This window comes from Cibotium barometz, chromosome 55, assembly GCF_041138505.1.
Source record: "Cibotium barometz isolate CiBa-2024 chromosome 55, ASM4113850v1, whole genome shotgun sequence".
NCBI classification, from domain to species: domain Eukaryota; kingdom Viridiplantae; phylum Streptophyta; class Polypodiopsida; order Cyatheales; family Cibotiaceae; genus Cibotium; species Cibotium barometz.
This window is the reverse complement of record NC_141100.1, coordinates 28,709,808-28,729,342: the sequence shown is the minus strand read 5'-3', so window position 1 is coordinate 28,729,342 and position 19,535 is coordinate 28,709,808. Positions and strand designations below refer to the sequence as shown.

General features: G+C 41.4%; 2 protein-coding genes across 2 annotated transcripts in view; both read left to right on the top strand.

Annotated features, from left to right (window-relative positions):
* LOC147607590 (uncharacterized) overlaps nucleotides 1–1,221 on the top strand; it is a 158,348-nt gene extending 157,127 nt beyond the window's left edge. The window contains exons 4-5 of the mRNA XM_086790781.1: nucleotides 593–754; nucleotides 1,039–1,221. Of these exons, the coding sequence (XP_086646907.1) occupies nucleotides 593–754; nucleotides 1,039–1,221 (345 nt within the window). The remainder of the gene's footprint in view (nucleotides 1–592; nucleotides 755–1,038) is intronic.
* A 4,078-nt stretch (nucleotides 1,222–5,299) lies between these two features.
* On the top strand, nucleotides 5,300–7,110 carry LOC147607589 (uncharacterized). Its single transcript, XM_086790780.1, has 3 exons — nucleotides 5,300–5,627; nucleotides 5,890–5,959; nucleotides 6,468–7,110. The coding sequence occupies exons 1-3, from the start codon at nucleotides 5,300–5,302 to the stop codon at nucleotides 7,108–7,110; spliced, it is 1,041 nt and encodes a 346-aa protein (XP_086646906.1).
* Nucleotides 7,111–19,535: the final 12,425 nt, after the last annotated feature.

The following is a 19,535-nucleotide window of genomic DNA, read 5'->3' as shown; positions in this document are numbered from 1 at the left end:
TGGAAACCTTCTGATGCAGAAACGCACCATCTGATGCAAAAACGTAGGTAGAGAGAGAGTAGAGAGAGAGTGAGAAGTGCTGGAAATTCAGTATATACTATGGTACAAAAAGGTACATATCTTGCAGCCCTTGGCTGCCTTCATAAAAAGGTGGTTAACCCTAAAATCTGTCCCGTATGGGACCTCTAATGATCCAATCCCCTAGTGGGAGAGAATCAATTCAATGAGGAGCACTTGGGCCTTTTTATATGGGTCTTGGACCCCCCTTTATGCTGGCCGACTGCTGGCCAATCATAAATTCATTAAAGTCTATTTAATTCAGCCGACTGGTCATTAAATGCTTGTTTTCGATGATGCGCCTGCAGCCCCCCTTCAACTTGGTTCAGCCGCCTCCACCTCTGGTACAGCTGACTCCCTTGTGGTACAGCCGACAGGCTTTTCCTCTTGCTCTCCGAGCCCTGCTCCAGTCTACACTGCCAACAGCTCTCTTTGCTCCATTTTCTGGTTCTAATGGTCCTTTTTCTGGTTGCCTCTTCTGGACTAACTGAGGAACTTGTCCATGGGCATCTGTGCACATGACATCTATGTTCAGGTGAAGTTAAGGGAAAAAGAGGATGCTACAAATGTAACTGCTGCCAAGGCTTCTCCTCATTATGCAAGGTTGAGTGTAGCATTGAAGTTGCCTTACATGAGCTTATATATGAATGTGTTTGATAAAGGCGATAAAGCAAGGGCCTATTGGGTGGATCCAATGGTAATTTCAGCTTCAGTTGCAAAGAGGTAAATCCATTCAGCAGGTGACTTCCATTTTGACCTTTGCATCTCTCTGATGCATAGTTTCCACGAGTTTCGGAAACGGGGGTGCAGAGCACGGCGGGAAACGGAGTTTCGGAGTTTCGGCCTTTGGGAAGAAACGGGAAAACGGAGTTTCGGTTTTAGGGTTTAATACATACATATATAATTAATAAAAACATTACAAAAGCTTGAAAAATACATCTTTGCTCAAGTTCAATGTCAAAGACTCAAATGATAGATCAGAATGGCAGAAATAAGCGCGCAGAATGGCGGCGAAAAACAGCACGCGGATTTCTAAACCCTGGAAAAACAGGGCCTTGGAAACGTCGTTTCTGGAAACGGAAACGTTTCCGAAGCGTTTCCACGTTTCGGTGGGCCAGAAACGGCGTTTCTGGAAACTATGCTCTGATGACACCAATTGCATGATATGTTTTAAGCGATTGTACATTGAGCTGCTTTGAATGGATGTAGTGGAAAAGTTATATTTCCCAATCCAACCACCTTCAATTGCTGTAGCTTCAAAGCTTGTGGGAGCATGGGAGTCAACAGGAGGTGGGGCAAGATTGCTACATGGGGTTATTCGAAAACGATATTGCACTCCAAAATGTTTGGTGGACATTGTGAGGTGGTGTTCTTGAAGATGTTCGGTGGATATCTAAATGCGAGGTGTCGTGTTTTTGGTATCTTGGTCTTGTTCAATTTACTTGGTCTGAACTAGTAGACATGCCCAGTAAAGCTGGGTAAGTAAGCAGGGGAAAAATAGACATTGAAAAATAATTTTGCAGACATTGAGAATAAAATTCAAGATGGTGTTGTTATGCAAGAACGATGTTGTATGGGGTTGCTTAGGACTGATATTGTGCTTAGTGCTACTCTATTGGATTGTTATTTTAAGTGGGTTGCACTTTTTAAAGCACAAGTGCTTGAGAAGCTCCCTCTTGGGATGTTACCCCTTGAATGCATTGATTGCATGCAGAGCTGATGTAAAAGCACGTTGCTTCGGATGAAAGTGCAAAGGCACAATGAACTTTGCCAAAGCCTGTTGACAGCGTAGGAGCAACTAACTAGGTGGGACGAATTGATAATTGAAGTAGGCACGGTTGAAAATGCCAATGTTCTTACAAAAGCACGATGAGTTATTTGCTGTGTAGACAATACACCCAATGGGATCACAACGGCATCAAAGTAAGAAAGCATTGGATACGAGATCATTTTCCAAATGAAATTGTGTTTTTTCTTATTAGTCTGCAGTTTTGTCTACGTTGTTGGTTATTAAAACCTGGGTCAAGGTGAATATTTGGGAATGGGTTGATTATGTATGTAAAGACTCGGAAGCTTATGAATTTGAAAAAAATTGTGTGTTTGTGCAATGGGGTAAATACATACGCATCATTATAAAAAGAATTAGAAGCTTGTTATTTTCATGTGTAAACGGGGTTGATTTATTACATCTTTGAATTATGAATTTGAAAAAAAATTAGTTTTGTTTGGCAATGGGTTTATGTAAAGACTTTGAAACTTGTTATTTTCATGTGTAAATAGGGGTAGTTTTAAATATCTTTGAATTATGAATTTGAAAGAAAAATTGCTATTGTGCGACTAGAGTATATACATACATAAAATTATAAAATTATATTTGAAAGTTGAAATGTGCACATCGAATAAAGAATTAAGACAATTGAATTAAAATGACAACATGACTTGATCAAATAGGCAATTATAGAGAAACAAAGTTTGCGCTAGACCTTATTTTTTGCATTGGTGGCTTACACATACATTTGTCCCTTGGTCAAACATATTTTCAATGCGACATTTTCTTTATTATTGCTCTAGAAGTAGTCTATTTTTGTCATCTTATTTGTTGGTGATAATAATTTTTACTACATGAATTGAAAATTCTAGCTTTTTCAATGGTTTTAATAAATAAAATTAGTTTTTGATGGCACCAAAGGACAACAATAAAACAACTTTTGTGATAGAATGTGCAAAATTTACAAGTAATGTCATGACATTTGATTAACAGAATGCCCCTACTATATTTCAAACATGGGTCCAAGAAGGGTTTTCTCCTTTTCTCACAATGTTAATGAGAGTGTTTTGCACTTCTTTAGCGTCATTGCCTATACCCTAGAAGTACCCATGCAAATACAATGGGGGATGTACTCAAGAAGCCCATTCATGCCCAGATCTCCACTTGCCCTACCAAAAGCCATGGTACCTCCAGAACCCTAGCCACACCATTGCCGCCACGTGGGCGGCAACAAACAGCCATATATATGTGTGTGCCTCTCTCTCTCTCTCTCTCTCACACACACACAAACACATATATATTTACGTATGTACATATATATATATATATATATATATACATACATGTGTATGTGTACCTATATATATCTATATAAATATATTGTAATAGGTCTCTAGTAAATTTTTCCATAATGAAAGTTTGGAAATGGTTTTTAGATGATTTTAATCAAGTAGAGAAAGTTTGGTAGCCGTGTATTTTTACATTCTCTCTCTAGACTTTTGGGGGGCATTTGTGTGGTAATTTTGAGCATGTTAGAGTTAGAATTTGGAAAAGGTTTGTATGAGAGAGTTGTAGTTTTTAGGACTTCGAAAAAGTTTGTCTCTTTGAGTATTTTGAAATTCTCTCATCTTAGTGGCCGTTTGAGATGTTAAATGTTAGTGGTTGCTTAAAATGATGTGTTTTTACACTCTCTCTCTCTAGAATTTTTGATTTGCAAATCCATTTCCGAGAATTTTGGTCAGATTTTGACCAAAGAGCGTTTCCAAAAGATTGTAGAGCTCAAGAAGAGAAACATTTCAACATCTCACGAGCATGTCCAAATTCGTGACGGATGTGGAGATACAAGCTCTGCAAAAATGGCATTTTTTCCAGGCGTCGAAAAAAAAGAGGTCACTTTCCATTTTCTCTTCGCGCTAAACTGTTTTCGTAGCCGTTTTGTATTTTTATTTTATTTTGCAGGTGATGTTTAAAAATGGCCAATTTAGGCGAAGTGCTTTTTTTTGAGAGGTCACACTTTTCTTAGAGGACGCTTTTTCGGAGATACGCTTTGCCATCAAAATCTAATTTTGATGAGTTTTGTGCTTTATCTAGTCTTTTCTCTCTCTAAAAGTGGCCACTTGGGAAAGAAGAAAGAAGCACAAGAAAGCACATATTGTTGGACAAGGAATGAAAGTGAATTCAAGGCTAGGGAAGTGCCAAAACGTGAATTCAAGGCTAGGGAAGTGCCGGAAAGCAGGCTATAATAGATGACATAGAAATGCTAATGCCAAAGAAAGTAGCTATCGTACTAGAGAAGGCGTTAACATCACAGTCCCTACGTAAAAAACAACCAAAGTCTCTAGTAATTTTGCAGGGTTCCTAAGAACCAACTTTTGAGCCTAGAAATACTATGATGCAAAAGGAGTAACTGGGGGATCAAGGCAAAAAAGTTCAAGTTATAGACAAGGGACAGAGAAGGACATCCAATATGTCAACAATATTCCAAACGAAGCCACCATCCCACAAAGCACTCAAAAGAAATGGGTTCGAAAGGATTTGCTAGATGCACAAGGTTACTACCAGGGCAATACGACAATATGGATGCCAAAGTCCTACCCAAGGTTCAGTATTGCAAATACTTTCGAAAAACAAGGAAGGACAATAAAATCAATAGAGATGTTTTTGCTTGGGATTATGCGGATATGAAGGGATTGGATCCTAAGTTTTATCAGCATCGCATCTATTTGCCGCCAGATGCGATTCCCTCTCGACAGCAGAGGTACCGTATGAATCCACATATAGCTAAACAAGTCAAGGAGGAGATCGACCGTCTGCTGCGAGTGGGGTTTATTGCTCCTATTGAGAATCCTGATTGGATCTCCCCTATTGTCATCGTCCCCAAGGAAAATTAAAAACTCCGCATTTGTGTGGACTATAGGAAGCTGAATGCAGCTACAATTCCATATCCTTTCCCTTTGCCTTACATGGATTCAATTATGAATGAGGTTGCCGGACATGAAATGTGTTCCTTTCTGGATGGATTCAGTGGGTACAATCAAATTCGGATGGCACCTGAAGATCAGGCTAAGACGGCATTCATCACTGCATGGGGGGTGTTTGTCTGCACGGTCATGTGGTTTGGCTTGAGGAGTGCCCCTTCAACTTTTCAGCGGGATATGTATGAAATTTTTGGCCCTTTTCTTATGGATTTCATGCGCATCTTCTTGGATGATTTGTCTGTGTTTGGAGCAGCTAAGCTGCATCTGGGGCATTTGCGACTTTGCTTTCAGCGTTGTCGAGTCAAGAAGTGTCTCAGCCTGAACCCGCTTAAAAGTGTTCGCGGTGCGCAATGGCAAGTTGTTGGGTCATATCATCTCCAAGGAGGGCATCGCAGTGGACCCAGACAAGGTTGCGGCAATTATGCAAGCACCAGCTCCTATGGACCCAAAGGGTTGTATGCGTTTTTTGGGCCAGATTCGTTGGCATGATTGCCATATGCGTTTTCTGGCACATCTTGCAATCCCTTTGAATGCGGTGGCTCAACATGTTGATCGCAACAATTTTCAATGGTCAGTGGATTGCGATTTGGCTTATCGCAGATTGAAGATTCAATTATCTAAAGTGCCTATGATGATTCCACCAGATTGGGGAGTGGATTTTCATGTTTTTGTGGATGCTTCTGATGTCGCCATTGGCAGCGTATTGATGCAGGAGCAGCAAGCAGGGTGGTTTCATCCTGTCTATTATGCCAGTCACCGATTGTCTACTGCGGAGAAAAACTATTCCGTTCATGGAGCGGGAATGTTTGGGAATGATTTATTCGGTGCGGAAATTTTGGCATTATCTACTGGGTCGTAGATTTTTTTTTCATGTTGACCATTCGGCCCTGCTTTATTTGGTACGGCAACAGCATTTAATAGGCAGGTTAGCTTGCTGGGTGCTTCTATTATTACAGGAATTTGATTTTGAGGTTATTCATCACCCTGGCGCACAACATGTGGTGGTCGACTATCTTTCGCGCCTGGATTAAGGAGAACCAGGAATTGGCGTATATGATGAATTTCCAGATGCGGCTCTGTTTGCAGTTCAGTCAGAAGAGACGGGCGGGGAGCAGGATCAGCAAGCTGTAGCTCTTCCCGGTCTTCCATGGACTTGGTATGAAGAGACGTTTTCTTTTATTTCCACTGGGGAAATGCTTGCTCACTTAACCAGAGATCAACAGAGATGCCTCGCCTTGTGAAGTCGGTCATTTGAGGTTTGCGTTGGTGAGTTGTACTATCGCAATATTGCGGACTTGGCGGAGACACCTCGCCTTGCGAAGTCGGTCATTTGAGGTTTGCGTTGGTGAGCTGTACTATCGCAATATTGCGGATGCTTTGTTGCGGTGTGTACTGCCCCAAGATCAGGAAGCCGTGCTACGAGAAGTTCATTGCGGGGTTGTGGGCGATCATTTTTCAGGAAAACTTATTGGCGAAGAAAGTGTTGTAGAGTGGTTTATGGTGGCCTTCGGTTTATATGGATGCTCAACAGTTTGTTTTGCATTGCGATGTTTGTCAGAGGATGGGCCAGCCCTCACAGTGGGATCGCATGCCTCAGCATCACATTCTTCCATTAGAGCCATTTCAGAAATGGGGATTGGATTTCATTGGTCCAATTAAACCAGCAGAACCCGCAATCGATATATCCTCACAGCTACGGATTACTGCACAAAGTGGGTAGAAGCTTGGGCTTTGCGGGATAATACTGCGAATTCTGTCGCCCAATGTCTTTTTAAGGATGTGTTTACTAGGTTTGGCTATCTGGTGGAATTAGTCAGTGATCGGGGCGGCCATTTCATTAACAAAGTCATTAAGCGCATGACAGGGTTTTATCTGGTGCTTCATCGTCGCAAGTCGTCCCCATACTACCCTCAGGTAAATGGCCAGGCAGAGTCTTCAAACAAGCAGATAGCCCATATCTTAACCAAAGTGGTAAGTCTTCACCACACGGATTGGGATGAGAAGTTGCTAGCAGCACTCTGGGCTTATCGCACGGCATTTAAAGTAGCAACGGGGTTAACACCCTTTAAGCTTGCCTTTGGTATTGAGGCAATCACTCCGGTGGAATTTGTGGTTCCCAGTTTTTTACGGCTTGCCATTGCGGATCGGCTGCTTCCAGATGATTCTATCATATATCGCTTGGAGGCTGTTCAAGAATTAGATGAAGACCGGATGAAAAGCTTTCACTGGGTACAGGAAATACAAAGTCGCAGAAAGCAACAGGTTGATCGGCATTCACGGAAGCGCCTTTTCATCAAAAGGGGATAGTTGGTCCTGATTTTTACAACCCGCATGTTTAAGAAACCTGCCAAGTTAACAGTGCGTTGGAGTGGTCCGTTTTGGGTGTATGCTCCTTGCGGTCCCACTTCCTATTTCTTGGCCAATCTGAAAGGAGAAGTGCTGCCATCTCCAGTAAATGGGTTTCGTATGCGGCATGCGTATTGGATGCTCATGGTCTTGAGCTTACAGGTAGTTACTAGTTATTGGGTTTATAGCCGTTTTGCTGTCGAAACTCTGACAAAATTTTTCCAGGAGTTTTATGCGCATTGGTTGATGCGATCTAGGTTGCAATTGCGATAGCACTCAGGGTTTACGTGCGGTGTTCTCTACAAGTGGGAGATTAGTGCGTGTATGCATCGATACCGCACAGTGTGAGCTTGGCGCGATTAGCTCACGGTTGTAGTGTTGTGATAGAGCAAGTACAGCAAGTGTATTGACACTGTGGGAGCTTTACACTCATTGACAGATTATCTCACATTGGGGCTGATGTGTGGACTCATTGTGCAATCAGTTATGGCATCTTGTAGTGACAGTTCGTCATTTGATACACAGGCCAGTGTATTAGGCACATCTCAGAGGCGTAGACATGTGGTTTGTTGGCATTGTGGCAGACCAGGGCACATGAGGAGACACTGTTTTAGGCGTTGGAGACAGCGGAGGACTCCATTGGCTCAGAGTACGAGTGTGGTTGACACTCTTATGCATGATGTTTCGCTTACTGCTAAGTGGACTTTGTCTCACGATTGGCAATTGGACAGTAGTGCTATGCGTTATGTCACTCCACACAGGGAGTGGTTTAACACGTTTTCTGCTCTGAGACAGGATGATGTTCACGGTGTAGGTGAGATTCATTTACAGTTTGCCAGTGGGAGTATGCTTGTGCTCCATGATGTTCAGTATGTGCCATCTTCTCGTAGTAGGAGTTTGATCTCCATCTCGCAGCTCAGGGATCATGGGTGCCAGGTTCATTTGACAGATGAGTCTTACATAGTGCGGAGGGGTTCACTTGTGATAGCACGAGGCAGTCGTGGTTCTCGTTTGACCCTTCACGTTCTTGGTGTTAGAGACGCCGTAGTCTCTGCGAGTCTGTTGCCATGCAGACGTTCGCAATCTAGGCGAGTATACTTTGCAGATGAGCAGCATGACACTTCGCTCGTTTTGCTGTGCAGGTGTCGTTAGACAAACAGTTAGAGCACGATAGCACTATGGTTGCACAGTTAGAGCAATCACTAGTGGTGGTGACAAATTTAGACGCTTTGCTAATCACAGAGCAGAGCAGTGAGTGTTTTGTGCATGATACTCCTATGCCAGATAGACAGGTAGAGCGGTTTTGCTCTAGTGAGACACGACAGGAGGTAGTTGTGCGGGAGTCTATGCATGAAGAGTTAGAGCGGGAGTGCTCTAGTGAGTCACAGCAGGATGAGACGTCAGATATGGATGTTGAAACATTAGCTGTGATGCAGTCATTTCTTGAGATGCTCAAGATTGAGCATGATGCTATGCAGGATATATCTGCAGGGTGCAGAGGTAGAGCGGGATTGCTCTAGTGAGACAAAGCAGTTGTCAGAGTTTGTGCATACAAAGGTAGAGCGGTTATGCTCCCTACAGACACAGATTGACAGGATTGACTTGACTGCTAGTATAGATGTTGATGCGGCATCTGTGACACAGTCTGAACTTGATATGCTCATGCTAGAGGCTGATATGGTCATGTCAGGACATGTGGATCCAGTCCTTATGGATGTCAGGGAGGTGACGACCATCCCGGAGTCAGCTATTATGCAGTCATTCATCACTATGTTTGACAGTGAGCATGGAGATTCAGTTGTGCAGGATTTGTCTTCTAGTAGACACCTACTAGTAGACACCTAGAGCAGCAGGCTTGCTTTGAAGTTGCATAGCAGGTTGATGCGTCTTTTGTGGACACTTAGGAGATGCATGGGGTTGACATGCCTAGTCAGCCAGAGATGCCTATTGCCAGGGACATTCATGTTGATGCATGTTCAGTACGGCTAGCAGGTTTAGCTAGTGTTGCGTCAGCATTTGGTGGTCTCATGTACGAGATGTTGATCTCGAGACCACATATAGCAGCTGCGGTGGAAGCATTTGCTCTATCAGTCTTTCGGTGAGACTAATACTGGCATAACGCATGGGGGAGTTATGCAGGTATTGCATACATACTTGCAGGACGTGTGTGGTATGTCTGGTGGTGTATGGACTTACACGGGAGCAGGACAGCCGAATGCACATGATCATAGACCATCTCTGGGCATTGGATGAGTGTGGTTCTCACTCATCAGTCTTGTACATTAGTCATTAGACTAGGTGCTCTTATTCAGAGGCACATTCGCCTCTGAGTGGGAGGTTGTTGGGATCAGAGGCGCATTGCCTTTGCCCGGCCGCCCATGCCTTGGGCAGGCGCCCACTGATGATACTCTATATATACTTATAGTGTGTATAGGGGGTTGCCACTTTGAGGTCTCCCCACCCACATTTTGTGTGTTCCTCTTCTCCTTCATCTCCTCTCTCGCACAGCACAACATCCGCGCACACCCCGAGGTCCCTTCATAAGGCGTACACTGGAGTGTTCTCGATGATATTATCATCTACTCTAGGACAATGAAGAAAGAACACAAAGAGCACTTGAAGGCAATTTTTGAAGAATTGCGTGCTAACAGACTTTATGTAAATGAGAAGAAAAGTGAGTTCTTCCTTAATGAGGTAAGGTACCTTGGTCATAGTATCTCTAAGGAGGGTATCCAAATGGATCCCGAGAAGCTTAAGGTAATAGATGAGTGGCCACAACAACCGAAGAACCTTCATGAGTTAAGAAGCTTTATTTGGTATGTGCTCCTATTATAGATGCTTTATTTCAAAGTTCTCTATTGGGTCCACTCCATGATTTGACTAAGAAAAAGGTCAAATTCCAATGGACCATGAAAGAAGACAATGCTTTTAAAGAGCTCAAGGAAAGACACATGAACAAAACCACTTTTGGTATTTCCCAATTTTAATAAGCCTTTTGAAGTTCATTGTTGTGATGCTTGTGGAATGATGAAATGCACTATATGTCTTTCCTTCAAGCATATAGTGATTGTTTTTCAGACTCTATCCCTAGTGAGTTACCTTCTTCAAGCGAAGAGGATGATCATAGGATTGAATTAATGCCAGGTAGTACACCTCCTCCATATCATGTTTCTCATGCTCAACAAGAAGAGATACTCTCTCAAGTAAATGAGCTTCTTGGGAAGGGGATGGTACGACCTAATTCATCTTCTTTTGATCACCTGTGTTATTAGTGCAAAAGGACGGGTCCTATCGCATGTGTGTGGACTACCGTGCACTAAACAAGAACACAATTAAAAATCGATTTCCAGTCCCTCGCATAGACATTTTTGATAAGCTACAAGGTTCATCTTACTTGAGGACGGCCCATGAGACATCAAAAGATTTATCCTAAGATTGGTAAGAGGTACTATGGTCCATTTTAGTTTCTTAAAAGTATCAATGAAACATCTTTTAGAATCAAGTTGTTGGAGCATTGGCATATACATAATGTTGTTCATGTGAGTCTACTTAAGCCGTTTAAAGGCAGACTCCAATGGACCATATAGAAGAGGATCCTTTTGAGATTGAGGACCAAGAGAGATCCTACAACCTAAGGCCATCCTTAAGCATGAGGATAACATTCTTCAAAGTGGTAAGGTAATACGCAGGTATTCGATTAAGTTTAAGAATTATCCACTTGAAGATGCTAAATGGATGCGAAAACCCTAGTTGAAGGAACCTCTTATCTTGTTGCAAGATTATAAGTTCCTTCATGATTTAAATGACAACCATGACATCAATGTAAAAAAATGTTTAAAAATTTAATGCAATGCTTCTTTTCTTTACTAATGTGCATTAATTTTTTTTTGTGTGATTACACCAATGTTTCCAAGGAATAGTTTAGCGATAACTTTGACTCCTAAATACCTACTACTAGACTTGCCATCTAGTTTAGGAATGCATATTTGCTCAAATGTGGATTTGGAGCATAGATGGGCTTTCTTTCACTTGATACAAGCTTAATCGAGTCGACTATTATTTCAAGGGGAGGGTAATGTTATCAAATTTTAATTTTGATTAGTTTTGTGCTTTATCAAGGGTTTTCTCTCTTTTAAATTGGTCATTTTGGAGAGAGAGGAAGCACAAGAAAGCACATGTTGTTGGAAAATAAGGCATGTATGAAAGTGAATTCAAGGCTAGGGAAGTGCCAAAAGGTGAATGCCACTTAACAAGTGCATGGAAAATTTTCCTAGGATCTCATTGGTATTTTACAAAGTACAAACGGACCTCCGAGGCACTTAAAATTTCTAAAATACGACTTATAGGAGGTGGGAAAAGTGGGAATGAGGGCAAAGGATCATGAAAATGGGAATGAGGGATTTTTTTTGACAATTTGGGACAAGAACTAAGCGCCCTCCCCCTCCCATGCCCTACCCATACTCCACTTCTCTCTAGCCACATGGATGCTAATTTTGGCACCACTTTCCACCTCTGCAAGTCGTGAGCTTGAAGGAGGTTATCTCTCTCATCACAAGGAAATTTGGAGTGTTCAAGCCCTCAAGTGAAAGCTCTCACAACGCTCTTCAAGCTCAAGCACTCATATTGAAATCAAGTTGCATTAAGCTCTTTTAAGGCAAATAACAAGTATTTACTCGTAGCTCTTTTAGCAACTAGCCTTAATGACACTTATGACTTCCTTATAGTTAATTCCCTTAGTAGTCATAGCATGTGATAAGAACAACATAGTGGCTAATGCATTCATTTAGCAACTCACACATATATACAATTAGTATATGCATAACAAGCCCATTAAAGCAAGATCTTGACACAATCAACACAAGATTGAGGGTCGGATTTCTTGAGGCCAATCCCCCCTCGAAAGGCTTTGTATTAATCCTTGCTCTTGAACTCTTTACAAACAGAGAGTAGCTTGAATTAATACATCATTAGGACCATGGAGGCTAGGATCTCCATAACCCACGAGCTTGTTGGCTTGCTTCTCCCTTGCACTAGGTTGTCCTCTTCTCAAAGCCTCAATGGCTATTCAAGCCAAGAGTACTTGCGGAGAAAAGGAGAGCTTTGAAGAGGATTAGGGAAGGATCTTGAGATGAAATTGCTCCATAGCCTATCATACTTCGCTTCTAGGGGGGGTACATAATCTTAAGCATATAGCTTACATATGAGTGCTTGAGCTAGAAGAGCTTTGTGAGAGCTTTCACTTGTGCTTTTGATCACTCTAATTAGCTTCTTAATGAGAGAAATAAACCTCACCTCCTTGAAGTTCACGACTTGATGAGGTGGAAAGTGATACCGATTTTAGCATCCATGTGGCTAGAGAGGGGTGGAGCATGGGCAGGTCATGGGAGGAGGAGGACGCCTAGTTCTTGCCCTCTAATTGGGTTAAAAGTGTCCCAAATTGGCCAAACAAAGCCCTCATTCCCATTTTCATTATTCTTTGCCCTCACTCCTACTTTTGTCATCTCTCGTTAAGCCATATTTAGCAATTTTTAAGTCCTTCGGAGGCCCGTTTGTACTCCATAAAATACTGGTGAGATCCTAGGAAAATTTTCCATGCACTTCTGAAGTGGAATTCACCTTTTGGCACTTCCATAGCCTTGAGTTTACTTCCATATATGCCTTATTGTCCAACAATATGTGCTTTCTTGTGCTTCTTCTTTTCCAAATTGCCACTTTTAGAGAGAGAAAAACCTTGATAAAGAACAAAACTCATCAAAATTAAATTTTGATGACATTGTACTTCCCTTGAAATAGTAGTCATCCTTGACGATGCTTTTATCAAGTGAAAGGAATCCCATCTATGCTCTGGATCCACATTTGAGCAAGATTACATTCCTGAACTAGATGGCAAGTCTAGTAGGTGTTTAGGAGACAAAGTCATCGTTAAACTATTCCTTGGAAACATTGGTGTACACACATAAAACATTTTAATGCACATTAGTAAATTAAAAAAAAGAACATTGCATTAAATCTTTAAACATTTTTATACATCGGTGTCTTGGTTACCTGGTACTAATTTAATCCTATGGTCATCCTCTCCTCGTGAAGGAGATAACTCACTAGGGATAGAATCTAAGAAATAATCACTATATGCTTGAAGGAAAGACATATAATTCATTTCATCATTAAAGCTTATATTAGTATTAGACATTTGAGAGAGTGTATCATGAGAGGAAGGAGAGTCTTTGACAAACCAAATACACAAAAAGAGAAGATTTTATTGACTTTTGTATAGCATCACTAGATACAACAGGGATGGTGGTTCCCTTCCTCTCAGTGTTAATACTATTGACTTTACCTCTATAATGAAAAGTGATAATTCTATTGGGATAAGTGAGTTGTATGGCCATGGGATGAAACCATGGCGCCCTTGAGACCTCATGAAATAAAGAAGAGACATAAAACTCCTCTTGATCAACATACTCTTGAACATGTAGCCTAAGCTTCCCAATCAATGGTGTGACAGGGACATTGCCCTTTAAAGGCTCCATCGGCATTAAGTGCATGTCCCATTTCTTCAGTATTGATGCCTAGTTTTGAAGAATGCGTGCAGAGTGTGTGGGTGTGTGTGGAGTAGCACAGAGATGGAGAAGACGAAGAAGACACAAGATGTGGAATCCTTGTCACAATGAGTGACTAGGGTTTGAGAGAGTCCTTATTAGTTAGACTACAAAGAATGGTGTCTGCCCGCCCACTTACTTAGGGCTGGCACAATGGGCTTTACCACCCCAACAACTTCCCACTTAAAGGCCAATGTGCCTTTAAGTAATGGGGTGCCTATATATATATATATATCTACATATACATACAAAAATGGTAGAAATGATTATCTACTGAATGCCCATCAAACAAAGTCCGACAATGTGCGAACTGCTATGAAGGAATCCCCTTTGTAAGAAGATCTGTAGGGTTTTCACTGGTGTGAACCTTGGAAAGCTGCATCCGCTTATTCTCCAACACCTCGCAAATGAAGTGAAACTTCACAGCCACACGCTTTGCCTTAGCATGAAGCACTAGATTCTTTTCTAGCTATATAGCACTTTGACTATCACAATGTAGCACTGACATCTCAACGCTTATGCCCAAGTCTCCCACTAGACAAGCAAGCCATAAAACTTCCTTTGCAAGCCTCTAATGATGCAACATACTCAGCCTTAGTAGTAGACATGGTAACGCAATCTTGTAACCGAGATCGCCATGAAATTGTGCCTCCAGTGAATGTGAATGTGAAAACATAGCCAGAAGTGGACCTTCTCTTGTCCAAATCTCCTGCATAATCTGCATCCCTGTAAATAACCACTTACACATGTTCCTTGACTTCCGAAGCAAATGCACATGTCTTCTATACCGTTCAAATATCTCATGACTCCTTTCACTGACTCCCAATTTCTCTTGCTAGGGTTTGACATGTATCTGCTAACTACTCCCACTACAAAAGCAATGTTTGGACGTGTGGCAATCATAGCATACATCAAACTCCCAATAGCAGATGAATAAGGCACCTTTGCCATTTCAGCCTTCTCCTCATCAGACTTTGGGCAATCATTCTGACTTAGTTTCACATATGGAGGCAATGGAGTACTCAATGCCTTCCCCCTCTCCATATTGAAACGCTTGAGCACCTTGGTGGAGATGTACTCAGCCTGAGATAAATAAAGCAATTTCTAAGCTTTGTCTCATAGAATGCGCATACCAAGTATGTGACTTGCCTCACCTAAGTCTTTCATGTCAAAATGTGCATGTAATTTTGACTTCAAGGCTGAAATTTCATCATTGTTTTTCTCGACAATTAGCATATCATCCACATAAAGGATTAAAATCCAAAAACTACCATCCTGAGCTTGCTTTGTATAGAGATATTTGTATAGAGATAGTGATCCGTGTCACTCCTTTTGTAATCCTGAGAGGGCATAAATGAGTGGAACTTATGATACCACTCTCTTGGTGCCTATTTCAAGTCATGAAGGCTCTTCTTTAACTTGCACACCAACTTTTCCTTGCTCTTCTCAACAAATCCTTCTGGCTGCTGCATATAGATATCCTCATGAAGGTCACCATGCAAGAACGTTGTCTTAACATCCATTTGGACAAGTTCGATGTCCTCTCTAGCAACCAACCCAAGAACACACCGCCATAGGGTAGTAATCTTGACAACACGAGAAAAGATCTCATCAAAGTCAATACCCTACTGTTGCTTAAAGCCTTTAGCAAATGAGTCTTGCCTTGTACTCTGGTAGGCGTAACCTTCATCTTGTAGACCCATTTGCATGGTAATGCTTGCTTATCCTTAGGCAACTTCACCAAATCCCAGGTCTCATTCTTAAGCAGCGAGCCCATTTCTGATTTCATAGCTCTCTCCCACTTCTTCCTATCATCCATTTGCATGGCCTCTTTATAGTAGGAGGACTCTCCACAATCCATCAACATGACATAATCAAGAGATGGAACATAACCATCAGGAGGATGTGAAGCACGTGTAGAACTCCTTAACACAGGCTACCGACTGTTGTTCCACTCCATCACCTTGTACTTTAGGAGCTGCATCAGCAATAGGTGCTGGTTATCTTGTTGTCTGTCCATCTTCTTGGAACACAACTCTCCTGACCTCCACTGTAGCTATAGGCTTCTTATGCATCTTGTCTTCATTGAAATACACATCATTGTTGTAGATAATTTTTCTAGCCTCGGGATCCCATAGACGATATCCCATCTCACCAAAATCACCATATCCAACAAATATGCATTTCCGAGACTTTGGTGCTAACTTGGTGCTAACTTGTCCCTAAACTCCTTAGATACATGGCAGAATGCCTCACAGCCAAAGACCCTAAGATGCTTGTAAGAAGGTGGCTTTCCTAACCAAAGCTCTTCTGGAGCCTTTTGATCTATAGCCCTATTAGGAGATCTATTGATAAGATGAACACTTTTAGCAACTGCTTCTGCCCAAAATCCATTAGGCAACCCAATGTTTGACAGCATACTTCGTACTTTCTCTTGAATTGTACAATTCATCCTCTCAGTAACACCATTTTGTGGAGGGTTATATCGAGAAGTCAACTCTCTCTTTATGCCTTTAGAATCATAGAAATCTTGAAAGACTTTAGAGATATACTCCCCACCACTATCTATGTGCAAACACTTGATCTTTTTGCCACAATGGTTCTCCACTAGTGTTACAAACTTTTGAAACACTGAAAAGACATCATCTTTTCACCTGAGAAGATATACCCACACCTTACGTGAATAATCATCAATAAAAGTAACAAAATATGAAGCTCCACCCAATGACAATGTAGGCATAGGCGCACACACATCACTATGAATAAGTGCTAATGGCTCATTTTTTCGAGTGCTTCCCCTTTTATGTGGTAACTGTGTTTGTTTACCATAAAGACAATGTTTACAAAGTGAAAAATCAGAAAAATTGAAACTGAGGACATAACCAAAATGAGAGAGTGTTCCATTCCTTTTTGAGACATATGACCTAAACGGCGATGCCACGAAGAAACACTTGGCTGCTCAGTTATACAAAGTACATTATGCTTGACATTGGACACATGTAACATATACAAAGTGGCACACTTTGGCCCATAAGCTACAATAAGAGAACCCTTGGTGATTTTCCAAGAATTATCACCAAACACACTAGTGTAGCCTACATCGTCCAACTGTCTTGCACTCACCAAACTTTTAGTAAGTTTGGGTACATGCCTCACATTCTTGAGAAGAAATGAAGAGCCATTTTGAAACTTCAACTGCACATCACCAATGCCCACGATCTCACAAGTATGATGGTTCCCAAGTCGAATAAGGCCCTTGCGAGATGCATCATATGAAGCAAACCACTCCCGATGAGGAGTCACATGGAAGGATACGCCTGAATCAATGATCCAGTCTTTCACATCCTGACCATTTGATGCAACCAGCTGTGCAGTATTCAGATTTGATGTTTACATCACATCAAAATCTTCATTCTCATCAGAATCTTCATCCTCAATGCGTGTAGCAGTGAGATCTCTTCAATCTTCACCATGGCTTTGGAGTTTTCTGAACTCTTCTCATCTTTATCCTTTCCCTTATCATGTTTCCACTTGTAACAGTCTTCCTTCATATGGCCCTTATTTTTACAGTAATAGCACTCAATGTACTTCTTGCTGTTGCAACTACGTGATTTGCTACGAGATTGATTTCTCTCTGTAGACTTCCCCTTTGCATGGGATCCCCCCTCACCATGAGGGCACTGGAACCCTTGGCTTGTTCCATGTTCTTTCTATTTACTTCCTCTGTTAGCAAACTACCTTCAACATTTGCACTAGTAAGACCATCACCAGGGGTAGAATTACTAAGAGCTATACGAAAAGTGTCCCAGCTTTTCAATAATGCAACATACAAGAACGTAGCTTTCACAGAATCATTAAATATAATGCCCTGTACTGACAACTGACTGAAAATAGTGTTGAACTCATTAAGATGATTGGACATGGACGTCCCTTCCTTCATCTTCAAGTCAACCAATTGTTTTAGCCAATAAACCTGAGAAGTTGCACTCTGCTTCTCATATAGGTCACATAATTTCTACCATAAATCATAACTGGTGGTCTTGTCTTTGACATTGAAGTAAACAGATTTAGAAAGTGTTAACATGATGGTAGCCCTGGTGAGCTCATCCATGTCTAGCCATTCCTCTTGTGGCATAGCTTGATAGGCTTTATCTACTTTTTCTGCACCAAGAAATTATACATTTGCTCTTTCCAGAATGGGAAGTTAGTGCCATCTAGCTTCTCAATGTTGAACAATGTATTCTCCGAAGAGGATGCCATCTTTAACCCTAGAACAGCTCACGTGCAGATTTCTACGTAGCCCAAAATTCGGCGTAATCAAATTCTGACTGAATTTTGACAGAGTTTTGACTGTATTTGGATATCACAACCAAAGCAAACTGTAGTATGGACTTTATAATTGCTAAAAACACTACTCAGCCAACACATAAATCAGCCGAGAATACCGCTCAGCAAACACATATACACAACAAAGTGATACTGTACTACCACATGTTCATACATAGGTACAACTTTAAGGGCTAAAGCCTCAATGGCTATTCAAGCCAAGAGTACTTGCAGAGAAAAGTAGAGCTTTGAAGAGGATTAGGGAAGGAGCTTGAGATGAAAGTGCTCCATAGCCTAAGTATCATACTTAGCTACCAATGGGTGGTACATAGTCTTAAGCATATAGCTTGCATATGAGTGCTTGGCCTCGAAGAGCTTTGTGAGAGCTTTCACTTGTGCTTTTGATCACTTTAATTAGCTTCTTATTGTTGAGAGAGATAAACCTCCTTGAAGTTCACGACTTGATGAGGTGAAAAGTGATGCCAATTTTAGCATCCATGTGGCTAGAGAAAGGTGGAGCATAGGCAGGTCATGGGAGGAGGAGGGTGCCTAGTTCCTGCCCTCTAATTGGGTTAAAAGTGTCCCAAATTGGCCAAACAAAGCCCTCATTCCCATTTTCATTATTCTTTACCCTCACTCCCACTTTTTCCACCTTTCGTAAGCCATATTTTAGCAATTTTTATGTCCTTCGGAGGCCCGTTTGTACTCCATAAAATACTGGTGAGATCCTAGGAAAATTTTCCATGCACTTGCAAAGTGGAATTCACCTTTTGGCACTTCCGTAGCCTTGAATTAACTTCCATACATGCCTTATTGTCCATTAATATGTGCTTTATTGTGCTTCTTCTTTCTCGAATGGCCACTTTTAGAGACAGAAAAGCCTTGATAAAGAACAAAACTCATCAAAATTAAATTTTGCTGACATTACCCCTCCCTTGAAATTATCGTCATCCTCAACTATGCTTGTACACAAGTGAAAGGAAGCCCATCTTTGCTCCAAATCCACATTTGAGCAAGAATACATTCTTGAACTAGATGGCAAGTCTAGTAGGTGTTTAGGAGACAAAGTCATTGCTAGACTATTCCTTGGAAGCATTGGTGTACACACATAAAACATTTTAATGCACATTAGTAAAGGGAAAAAAAAGAACATTGCATTAAATCTTTAAACATTTTTATACATCGATGTCTTGGTTATCATTTAAATCATGAAGGAACTTATAATCTTGCAACAGGGTAAGAGAATCCTTCAGTTGGGGTTCTTGTATCCATTTAGCATCTTCAAGAGGATAATTCTTAAACTTAATTCAATACGTGTGTATTACCTTACCACTTCGAAGAATGTTATCCTCATGCTTAAGGATGGCAGGTTGTAGGATCTCCTCTTAGTCCTCAATCTAAGGAGGATCCTCTTCTATAGGGTCCATTGGGGGTGTACCTTTAAACAGCTTAAGTAGACTC

What these genes read in the sequence shown, in the direction of transcription:
- LOC147607589 (XM_086790780.1), top strand. Translation starts at nt 5,300, where the DNA reads ATGCGTTTTCTGGCACATCTTGCAATCCCTTTGAATGCGGTGGCTCAA. An exon ending in GTTTGGGAATGATTTATTCG is followed by an intron (nt 5,628 to 5,889) that starts GTGCGGAAATTT and finishes CTCTGTTTGCAG; the next exon opens with TTCAGTCAGAAGAGACGGGC. An exon ending in CCCGGTCTTCCATGGACTTG is followed by an intron (nt 5,960 to 6,467) that starts GTATGAAGAGAC and finishes CAATTAAACCAG; the next exon opens with CAGAACCCGCAATCGATATA.